The sequence below is a fragment of the Abramis brama genome (assembly GCF_963993115.1).
Source record: "Abramis brama genome assembly, chromosome: 6".
NCBI lineage: Eukaryota > Metazoa > Chordata > Actinopteri > Cypriniformes > Leuciscidae > Abramis > Abramis brama.
In genome coordinates this window covers 33,486,023-33,498,212 of record NC_139968.1, presented here as the reverse complement: position 1 = coordinate 33,498,212, position 12,190 = coordinate 33,486,023, and the positions used below count along the sequence as shown (strand labels likewise).

The 12,190-nt window shown below is 35.5% G+C and overlaps 2 protein-coding genes across 4 annotated transcripts in view; one reads left to right on the top strand and one right to left on the bottom strand.

The window, feature by feature from the left end:
* LOC311084743 (uncharacterized protein) overlaps positions 1–8,492 on the bottom strand; it is a 109,388-nt gene extending 100,896 nt beyond the window's left edge. The window contains exon 1 of the mRNA XM_084116969.1: positions 8,363–8,492. The gene's annotated coding sequence lies outside the window, so the exon portion shown is untranslated. The remainder of the gene's footprint in view (positions 1–8,362) is intronic.
* The window catches only part of LOC311084748 (SLAM family member 9-like), a 134,574-nt gene that overhangs the window by 102,309 nt on the left and 20,075 nt on the right, over positions 1–12,190 (top strand). The window contains exons 1-6 of one of the 3 annotated variants that reach the window (XM_084116995.1): positions 3,504–5,477; positions 6,164–6,478; positions 6,679–6,969; positions 7,071–7,226; positions 7,835–7,902; positions 8,365–9,589. The exons of 1 other annotated variant lie outside the window; for it this stretch is intronic. In XM_084116995.1, the coding sequence (XP_083973121.1) occupies positions 5,429–5,477; positions 6,164–6,478; positions 6,679–6,969; positions 7,071–7,226; positions 7,835–7,902; positions 8,365–8,418 (933 nt within the window). In that variant the 5' untranslated portion in view covers positions 3,504–5,428 and the 3' untranslated portion in view covers positions 8,419–9,589. Of the gene's footprint in view, positions 1–3,503; positions 5,478–6,163; positions 6,479–6,678; positions 6,970–7,070; positions 7,227–7,834; positions 7,903–8,364; positions 9,590–12,190 lie in introns of those variants that run through there. One more of the 3 variants, XR_014606583.1, reaches the window with a different exon arrangement.

The window sequence follows — 12,190 nt, the reverse complement described above, 5'->3', positions numbered from 1 at the left end:
TTAGCTGCCCCTCGTCTTTTCTACTCAATTTCAAAATTAATTTTTAATTTGAATTTTCTTTTGTTGCCTGTCTTTATCTTGCGTGAGATGGCCTCTTCTGGTATGACTGTTTACTCCTTTCTGGTTTGAGTTGTTTCTTATAAATTAGATTATCTAACTATCTAATTTATATCTAAATATACATTTTTCTTAAAATAGCTTACTGATCTGGACTAAAATGTAGGTTGTGTGCACTTAATGTGGGATTTATCATACTCTGTCTTTACCAAGTTCTATTTAACTTGCATCCCATAAAGGTGTGTGTTTGCTTTAGCTACTTAAGGAAATGAAAATCTCTCTCTCTCTCTCTCTCTCTCTCTCTCTCTCTCTCTCTCTCTCTCTCTCTCTCTCTCTAAACTTGTATAAACTATAAAACACCCATCTCTCTTTTTTGACTGCATTCCAAACCAATAGCTTCTCTAGTAAATAAATGACTTACAGAGACATACATGGACATGTTTTTAATGTAATTTTCAATTTTCTCTGCACAGTCCATCATCAGTGGCCAAAAGAAATCAAAGTGTCTTGACACTTTTTCCAAAAGTGTTCCACCAACAAGTGCCTGTGCCGTTGTACTTTGAAGATCAGGAGCAAATTGATTGCAATCCACACTCACCTGACATAAATTCTGGACAGCACACACACACACACTGTGACAAGATCAAATTCACCATGGATGTCCTTTTTACATTTTTTAAATGTTTAATTTTATTTTATTTTATGAAATACCCACAGATATGTGGTCTGTGACTCTTATAAGGGGTCTACAGTGATTCTGCAGGGTCTCCAATAAGTCTTATAGTTTATCTCAGTTGCTTTGGTGCATTTCTCAGATCACAACTGAAATCACATCATCTTGTCACTTGTGCACATAATAAAAGCAATTTCTCATTTTTTTAATTGCAAATGCTTCGGTACATTCATGCAATTGATAATGTACAACTGTCTGCTGTTTCCTACATTATCAACTCTTTATGTCATGTTGATCAAAATGTAGGCCTATTATACTATTTCTCTGTTGAATTGTCATACTCCTCAAAACATCTAGGCATTAGTTCCTTGCATAAGTCATTAAATGCAAAATGGTTGACTAGTTGTCAAACTGTTAAGCATGTTTTCAATACATTTCTATTACACTTTATTTTGTAAATGTGTCCTGAATTGATGAATTGCAGAGGTGTATTTAGAATTTCACTAATGAAGGAAATAATGAATTGATCAATTAGGAAGCAGCAAGGGAATTCATAATCAATTGCATGAATTTACCAAAGCATTGGCAATTTGTTCAAAAGTAGTTATGAGAATTTCAGTAGTGATCTGAGAAATGTACCAAAGCAACTGTGATAAAAAATTAAGGATTCAGGAATTTTATACAAAAAGTCCTGCTGCTTGTGAATTTGACAAGATCAAATTCACTATGGATGTCCTTTTTACAATTTTTTTAATGTTTATTTATTTTTTATTTTTTTTTATTAGTGAGCAGAAGCACTTTGACAGGAGGATAGAAAAACAGTTAAAGAAGATTGGCAAGCCATAGGGGAGTCATCTTCAGGAGTCATCATAATTCATAAATGGTGTTGATAAATAATGTTTTTGTAAACAACAATATTGTCTCTTTCTTCTTAATGGCCCTTGGAATTTTAGAAAAGGGTTAAATTGTGTTTGTCTTCATAAAATGCTATGTAGGACACTGTTTTGTAGCTGTATGATGACTAATAGTAAATAGTACAGCAGATATTTAATCAAGGATCCATATGATTACACAGTGCTGTATGTCTAATGGGCTAAATATGGTTAATATCTAAATGTAACTTTATATAAATTCACAACAACATATTTCACTCAGTATCACTCAGTCTCCTGTATATAAAAACATACAGTGAATATTCTATATTCAATATTCAATGAACTATTCTATAGTAGGTCATATATAACTATTCTACAGTAGGTCATATATCATTACTTGTCATCTGATCCAACTATGTGTATTATTAATTTTTTAATTCACAAAAACAAAGTCTTCTGTAGACTGAGTGTAAAGAGTGAAGCCTAACTGAATATCTACAGATATTTTAATCCATAGTGCAGATCTACGCTGTAACGTTTATATTTAAATGAACAAAAACCACAAAATTGGGCAAAGTCTATGAACGGGACGGTTATTAATGTGTAAGTTTTGAGCGTTTAATGGTGTTATTTCGCAGTATATCCCCCTACTGGACGCATCAGGAACAGCAGGGGCGTAAAACTGCTTGGGGCGTAGATCTACCGGCTCCAGGTCTGCAGCCTCCCCATATAGTCTTAATGAGTGAGTCAGTCAGTCAGTCAGTCAGTAGAGAAGACTTTTGAAATGACTCAAACTTGTGATCACGGAGAAGAAAGACGCAACTGACATGACTATAGGCACGGACAACCCCTATTAACTGTTAAAAGTACAAGATATCACACCGGACATTCAAACGGATTTTTTATTATGAATATAGGACTGACCTGAAGGAAAATGCTATATCTAGCCTACTGTAAATGCAGGTACACTCGCTTTCTCGATCTCATCCAGAAGTTGTTAATGAAAATCAGCATTGTGATTCTTTTTGTACACAAACTTAAAATAACCAAAAGACACGTAACAGTTAAACAGGCTAGTGCTGTATCTGAATAAGTCACGGCTGAAGGGCGTTGTTAGGCACGACGCATATGAAACATTGGCCGAGGTCCTCGGTTAAAGCTAGCAGGTATTATGTCTGGCTATAATTGTTGTAGAAATTGTGTTACTAAGACTTTTGTACACTCAAATAGTTGAATTTCCAAAACAGCCTAATATGAATGAACCTCATCGTCGATTATGGTCTAGTCTGATCTAACATCATAACTAAAAGCTCCCTAACAGATTTCGCCATATCTCGTCGTCTCGATTACAATATAATCACATTTAAATAATTTTGTTTCACACATTCAACTCATGCACACGGGACGTTGACGACTTAGCTTTACAGAAGGCGTGTCTCAGCGCCGTTACTAGAATAAGCCACACCCACTCATTAACATAGAATTTGCATGCAGGTTGTCTTTGAAAATGAAAACTGTGAAATAAAAGAGGAATTAAAATGAAAACGAAAATTTACATTTGTATTTGAATTGTGTCACTATTATTGCGTGAGCGTTACTAAAGAGCATTGTAAAAACTGTATTTGTAGTTTCTTTTTCACGTTTGGCTTTTCATTTTAATATTGGCAGTCTTGCCTCGAGACTGTAGTGAAAATGAAATGTGAAATCACCAATTGCATTTTATTTTTCAATTTGACAGGGATAATGCTGTGAAAATGAAATCATTTAATTTCATTCTCAATTTTGTCACATATTTTGCGTACAGTTTTCTGTAATGAAATCGTTAATCTGGTTTTAATTTTCATTTTAATCATTTAATTTATTTATTTAAATTTGGCAGAAAATGCCTTCCATAATTATGATCACATTATTTTAAATGTTATATTATTGATCAATATGTGACTCCATTGACCAGGCTACACATGACAGGAGTTGTGGTCTCATTGGCACAAATTAATTTAGATGAGATTAGATAGAACTGTATTGATCCCAGATTGATTCCACTTCTGTGTCACAGACTTCTAAAGTTCTATTTGGTCACATGCTTTTTCTGCTCTGTAGTGATTTGTAAGACATGGTGGAGAAAACAAGTCTGACCACCAGATGCCGCTCTCGCTCTTTTTAAAGATTATTATTATTTTTTTTTTGATATTGATGTTTTAATCAGGATACTTGTCATAATTATTCTCTGCCAGGATCTTTTATTTGTGTCTATTCTTGTTCTTTGAGCCACATTGTTTGATTTCATCTCTTTGTTTGTTTTTGCATGCACTCTCATAAGTTGTATACATCTGAAATTTTGTTGCTTTGCTCTAGTTTAATTTAGTGGTTCACAAATAGTAGGCCTAGTCACAATATAGAACATTCAGAAACTCAAATTATATTCTAGTTTTATCTTAACATGCATGGACATTTACTAACTTTATTAAATATTGATCCCACCCTTTACTGTTCTCTGTACTCTCCTGTAAACAGAAAAATGGCAAATTCAGCACAAGCATATAGCATCACTCTCTAGTGTCCAAAGCAGAAAATTACATCTCTCTAAGAATATCTTACATTCATCTGGAACCAAACCCCTTATGAACCACTCTCTGATTAAGACAGGACTTATTGACTGTACCTCAGGGTTCCCCCTAAGTGAACCAAAAAAGTGCCAAAAAAGCTGATTATAGTAGAAGCACAGGAAGAAACTCTTCACCTATAAACTAAACACTCATGCACTGAATGCCCAGTGTCACCGACACATGTTTGTCCACCCAACGGATCAAACCACATTTAGAAAAATAACGGCCGCAGGTTTCAGTTTGACTCAGAAAACCCCAGTAAAGCCGGTACTGTGAGATCATACACGCTTTTAACTTTGTACTATGGTTTTAATTGTTTTATTTTAAAATCACTAGAGTAATGCTCCATTTCACCCACAAATGTAGGTCATACACAATTCAACTAAACTCTACTCAACTTTATTTATAGAGCACTTTCAACACCACAAGTGGAACCAAAGTGCTATACATAAAATATAAAAGAGAAAAATAAATACAATATCATTAAAACAATGCAAACATATGACATACACAGCTTACAAAGCATATTCAAATGCTAAAGAATGTTTTAAGCACACTCTGAAAAACACCCAAAGAAGGAGAAGATTTTACAGACAGAGGAAGGTCATTCCAGAGTCTAGGAGCTGCAACAGAGAATGCCCGATCGCTTTTACATTTTAAACGGGATTGCAGAACCATGAGGAGCAACTGATCATTTGATCGCAGAGATCTACTGGATTGACAGCGACTGATTAAATCAGTAACATACTCGGGTGCTAGGCCATGCAGAGACTTAAAAACATACAACAACGCTTTGTATTGAATTCTATATCGTATGGGTAACCAATGTAGTTTAATTAACACAGGAGTAATATGCTCTCTCTTCTTAGTACCTGCTAAAAGTCTGGCAGTGGAGTTCTGAACAAGCTGCAAATGGGAATTCACACAATATTCTTCTACTTTTAGCCATCTGAAACAGTCAGGTAACTACGCTCTCAGAAGAAAAGCTGTCACTGAGGCGGTGCTACTTCTAATATGAACCCCAAACCTTTTGATAAAAATAAAGAATATTTTTTATCCATCAAGAACAGTTAAAATCTTAAAGGCCACAAGAACTATAACCTTATATCATATGCAAATGAAATGTGTGAACTAGGAGGGTCAAACGCTGCATAGGAGGATTCACACAACACTTGAACAGTTCTGCTGTTAGATCACACACTGAACCACTGAAGAAAATGTTTCACGTGTTAGTTTTGTTCTTTTTTTGCTGTTGGAGTCTGACTGGTAAGTTATAAAAGCATTTTTATGGCTTTTTTCCCGTTTCAGTGTAAATTAGAATTTGATTATTTTCATCTGCTTTTATGTACCAAAAGAATTATGAATATTGTATGAACATTATACAAGATCTACTAACTTTGAATGCAGTCTCTTTTGGGATTAGGATTAGGTTTACTGTGACATTTTCAGGTCTGAAATGGTCATGGATATAATGGAAATCTCTACAGTGAATGTAAATGTTCAGAGAGTGTGAACATTCCATTGAGCTTTCAAATATCAGCCCATTTTTTGTCCTTTTAAAAATATTTCTGCAGCTATTAATCTACAAATGTCAGGGAAATTCACTAGTCAAAATGTGCAGTGCAGACTATCCAGTGATTTAAATCTCTCATTTATTTAAAATACATATTAAAATATCCAGCACAATTAAAACTGCACTTATAATCTGCAAAAAATAGAATGCATTTATTGTCAATACATTTTGAAACTTTAAACACTGATTGTTCTCTACACTTTAAAACAAATTAAATGTGCTGCACCAATAAGGTTGATAATTTGATAGTTAATATTTTACATTTTGATATGTTTGTGCTTGTTTTGGATATTCTCAACTTTACATGTAAACTTTTGCTAATTTCAGGTTTTGTAAACCATCAGTGGCCGTAATCTGTGTAAATCTGTTTGTTCTCCAGGTGTGTTTGGAGATTCAGTGTCAGTGATGGAGGGAGATTCTGTTACTCTAAACACTGATCTTACTGAAATACCTGAAGATGCCCACATACGGTGGAAATATGGAGCTGAAAAGTCTTCCATAGCTAAAATAAAAAAAAACAAGTTAACTTTCTCTATAAATAATATTACTGAGAGATTCAGAGACAGACTGAAGCTGGACGATCAAACTGGATCTCTGACCATCACAAACACCAGAACTGAACATGCTGGAGTTTATCAACTAGAGATAAGTGAAGAGAAACTGACATCAAAAACATTCAGTGTTTCTGTCTATGGTGAGTAGAAACGTCATTAATCCGTTCACATATTCTACTTACATATTCAGATGTTACATCATTTTATAGATGACAGACACATTCAGTGACCATCAACACACTAAACACAAAATGTATTACATGGATTCACTACAATTCACAACATTGAAAATAATCTGAATGGTTTGTTTCTATTCCTCTTATTCTCTCATGTTTTTCAGCTCGTCTTCCTGTTCCTGTCATCATCAGTAACTCTTCACACTGTTCTTCATCATCATCATCATGTTCATTGGTGTGTTCATCAGTGTTGAATGTGTGTGATGCGACTCTCTCCTGGTACGCAGGAATCAGTGTATTGTCCAGCATCAGTGTGTGTGATCTCAGCATCAGTCTCTCTCTACCTCTGGAGGTGGAATATCAGGATAAAAACACCTACAGCTGTGTGCTGAACAATCCCATCAGCAACCAGACCACACATCTGGACATCAACACACTCTGTCACACATGTGCAGGTACCACAGCACTGATGATATATGTGTGTGTTTACTGACCTGATCTCTGTCTTCTGTTGGAGATCAGACTGATGCGTTCACTTCTTTCTTTATCACTACAGAACCAGTCGGACCGTCTCCTCCTCCTCCTCATCCTTCTTCTCCACCTCCAGTCTCAGTGTCTCTGATAGTGTTGATCTCTGCTGGATCTCTGATGATTGTTGCTGGATTTTGTATCTTCTGGATCTGCAAGAAACACAGAAAAACTGATAAAGATGGCAAGTATTCTCTACTCCTTTTAAACAAGTTAAATAAGAAATAATTCAGTGTATCATTTAATTAAAAATTATTCTCATAATTTTCATTGTCATAATAAATGTCCATTTCTTTCTAATAGTATATAATGACACTGTATCGCTCTTTACTCATCTCACACAAACAAAGGTTTCTCAAACTGAATCAACACTGGAAATGCAAAAACAGAAAAGTTAATTTGTATGAATATAATCAGTAAGGATGAGGCTGGTGCTCTAAAATCTGTGTATATGAATGATAACTTTGGTTGTGCTTGTTGAATCTAAATGCTGATTAAACACAAAGAATGTAAAATACTTTTCTTTGTTAAACATCCCATTTGGGTTTGATTTATGTGTCTCTCTAAATTTAATGATAAACACTCTTCTAGGAAATTTTTCTAGGAATTGTTGTGTGTGGAAAAAGTTATAGACCTAATGGCAAATTAAATTTGTTAATACCGTTTTTAAAAACTTTCAGTGTTACTTTGGTGTTAACTTTGAAATTCATTATAATAACATAAATATTGTGAAGAATCAGATCTAGTTAAGATTGAGTTTTGTTGTTTTAATGCATCTATAATTTCAAACAGAAGAGACTTGTGAAGTCGAGATCACTTACGCTGAGACGACATTCAACAAAAGAAACACACGGAAATCGGTGAGACAATTTATTGTTAATTTGTTGAGTATTTGTATAATTTCAGATGTAGATCAGTGTGCGCTTTTGATTTTGTCTGAATAATATTGAAGCCCATTTCTACCAGATAGGAAATAAAATTCATGCTCTGGTAAATCATAATCATGACTTTAAAAGTCTAAAATATCACATACACATAAAAAGTTCAAATTATGACTTCAAAATGTTGAAATTATGACATGAAAATTTTTGAAAAAATTGTATGTCATAATTTACCATTTTTAATCTCACAATTTTGATTTTTTTTATAATTATGATTTAACTATAATTTTAATCTTATGTGGTGGTAATGGTGTTTCAGAGTATAACGATCTATCACATACAGTAAATCTCAAACACAACAGCACCATCAGATGTTTATAAAAGAATTGTTACTTTAAAAAAATATCACATTACTATATCTTGTGTTATGCATATTTACAGAAAGTTGAAGAGGAGGTTCATGTGGAATATGCACAAATCATATTCAGAAGATGATCTAACTTTAATGTTGTTCTGAGTACAAGACCCAGATTGTGATCATTTCACTGTGAATCTCCTGAATGTCAGACTCTGAGTCTATGTTCAGTTTTAGGATTGTGAGAATCATCATGTTACATCAGGAAATCACAGCAGACATACAGGATCATCCTGAAGGGTCTAAAGTATGATAATCAAAACCAGATTAATTAAATGTTCTCCTAAAAACTTCAAAAAAATTGACCTTAACTGCAATACAGGGACTTTAAACTAATTATGTAAATCATGTGGCCCATTGCAGCATTTTTATGTTTGCAAAAACATAGATGCAAACTAGTGATGGAAAGGTGACGAAGTGAGCTCTGCTGTGGTCTCGTTCATTTATATCAATGTGGTTTGCTCTGTTGGGTAGACAAACAGCTTGTGCATGAGCATGTTTCTGCTGCTGGATGTTTGCATTTCAGTCAGTTTGTCTGCAATGTCGGAGGTGTCAATAAAGCTTCAGAGTGTCTGAGGTGTCAATAAAGCTTCAGTGTGTCTGAGGTGTCAACAGGTGTCGGGGCGAGTGTGTCTGAGGTGTCAGTCTGTGTTAACAGCAAGTCGTTGCAAGCCAAGGATTGTTTCATTTATGCACACATGAAACAGTTAATGACTTCTCTACAGGGAAGCAACTTTACTACAAAATACTAAACTCACTCGTGCTGATTTTTGACAAAAAAAGGTCCAAAATCAAACTGTGATTTGACTTTGAAAAATTGAAATGTTATATACTTTGTGTGCATGATGATCCTGCAAGAACTGATAAGAATGTAAATGTGTACCTTGAAATGCAATATAAGTCGCTTTGGATAACAGAGTCTGCCAAATGCATAGATGTGATGTAGCCTAAGTTAAGCAGTGCTACTCTCAGAAATAAAGGTACAACAGCTGTCATGTGTAATGACATTTCAAAAGCTACACTTTTGTACCTTATTTTCCCCTTAGGGTGCATATTAGTACCTAAATGGGCGAACAGGTACAGCTCAAGTGACAGCTTATACCTTTTTTTTCTGAGAGTGCAGTTTCAAGAGTTTCAATTCTTTCCAAGCAGAACTATACTTGATCCCCGTTTTTTCTTATAAAGGTTATATCCTGTTTTCTGTCAGTGTCTGGCTCATTTTAAGAATAAATGCACTGTATGACTCAGCCTACAATTTTTGATTTGTGTTTGATGGTTGTTATGTTTTCATCAGCTTTTTTTCAATAGCACAACAGGGATCCTGTCTATAGGTGAAACAAAGGTTGTGAAATCAAGATCATAATCAGATATAATATCTCACCTTACGTTCCCTTGATAGTGATAAAGTCCAGGCACAATGATATGAGGATATATGAGGCTCAAGTTCTCCACTCCTGCTCCAGTTCCAGCTCTGTAACCTCCACCTGAGGGTCAGGGAACACAACACGAGTGATGGGGTGAAGGAGTGTGAACAAATGATAAAGACTAAATGATTTTAACTTCAGTAGCAAGAAGCATTAGCAAATATGTGGTTAGTGCGTGTTCTGGAAGATTTTAGTACCTAATGCTACCTCTCCTCGGCAACACAGAATGAGGAATCATTAATGTCTGAAGCACAGGACTGAAAATAACTTTTTTGGTAAAGTTTACACGCTGATAAGTTGACTTCAACAACTCGAGCGAAGTTTATTACGTCACACAAAGAAAAAAAATGTTTTAGTCTATGGCGGTCACACAAAACTTCTTTCAATTAAATAAAAAGTATCAAATGAGTCGAGGTTCTCACGTTACATAATTTATTTGTGTTGGTCTGCAGTGCTGTTTCCTTTAATGTAAATAACATCTGTTTCAAATGTATCTCCACCCAATGTTTCTGTATTGTAAACATGCAGAAAAAAGCACACACACACACACACACACACAATCGGAAGTGAAATTAATACAACGTTTGACCACTAGAGGACAAGAGTAATATTTCCACTTCTTCTTCTATGGTTTATTGGCGGTTGGCAAACATCGGGTGCATTTCCGCCACCAACTGGTGTGGAGTGTGGACCAGACTGTGGACTATATACAGTAGGCCTACATTGTTTTTAAAAAGTACTTAAATTACTTTCTCTAAGGTATTGAAACTAATAAATTATAACACCTATCTTTTGACTCCTTTCGTGGAAAATTATTTTTATAAACCTTTACAATGTGAGCAGATTTAGCCTGTCAGTCATTTATTATAAAACAAAATATAATGTGAGCTCTGTAGATTCCCCTTAAAACTTAAAGGAAGTCTTCTAGTTAGAAGGAATAAGTCACGTCAAGTTTGCAAATGAATACCATCTTGGTTTATTACTAATGAAATTTAAATGGTAAAATGTGAAAACATCAAACACTTCTTACAACTGATTTTATACAACTTATTTAATCATTCATATTTAACCAATTACCTAATCTCCTATCCTTAACCCTAAATATTCTCATTCCTTCTTATTTACAAATAATTTTTCATTGCTGCTCCATCAACTCCTTCTGACATAGTGAATGCACTCTTCTGCCTGAGCATCTTTGATGATCCTCTGGAGGATGTAAATGGCACAGCGAGGGCTTGAGGTTGTGCCAAAGGGGAGAACTTGCCCTTCATACTCAGGTGGAGGAGCTTCACAGTCCAGGTCACGGTAACGCCAGAGGGATCGCAGGAGAGGTTTATCCAGGGGTAACAGGTAAAACCTGGTGAAACACTGATTTAATGTCTCCACTGATTGCAGTCTTGTGCTGCCTAAACAGAGCAGAACTGCAAGGAGGGAAGGCCCAAGGATTGGTCCAGGAAGTAACTGAGTTCAGACACTGATTTCGGTATAGACAAGGAACAATCAAACACAATGCAGTCTTTACCATTGTGATAAACAATGTGGTGGGGTATGAACCAGGACTCAGGGGCATCTTCTATTTTAGAGGATGACAACTTTTTGACATACCCAGCATCAACTCATTTCTGGATCTCTCTGGTATAGGTCTCTGCCTGTTGTTGGTTTTGAAGGAGTCACCTTTCACAGCTGCGGAGATGGGACATTACTGCCTTCTTGAGGGCCCTCAGAGGGGGCCAGGGGTCTACACGGAGGAGAGGTGCCACATATCATAGGGTGCCATCAACAGGTGTTCTGATGGTTTGGGTCTCAAGCTGGAGCATTGCCTCTTGATCCTGTTTGGAACGAACCAGCTTTCATGCTTCTCTGAGGTGATGCATCAATCTGCCACAGTTTCTGGACATTATGGTGGATGTCATCAGGTGGGCATTTAACAGAGATATAGTGAGAACAAGTAGAGGAAAGCTAGAGATCTCTGTAGTGTCCAGCTTAGCTAGGTCTTGTTCGCTACAGGGGTTCCAGGAGGGCCTAATTTGACAGGTTGTGTCGGGATGATAAGATGTGTGTGATCAGCCCCTAGAAGGAGAAGGGGTCTTACTAAAGGAAGGTTAATATGTGCTGCCCGCTTTCCTCTCAATAACAAAATATACACATCTCAACTCTTAAATTGAGAAAACAGCAAGTTTTAATTAAACATAAGCATCTGATTATAGCAACATAATGTTTGCACAAGCTTTACCGTATTAAACAAGAAAACCAGTGTCAGTGTGTCATTTGACAGCCAGTGTGTAAATGATTACATTTCAACAATGAATTGGAGTAAAAACAACTTTATAATATGATTTAGAAGTTAATGCAAAAACTGCCTAATGTGCAGCTTACATGTTTGTTATGAGTGTTGATTATTATATCTAAAAACTCTTATTAAACACAC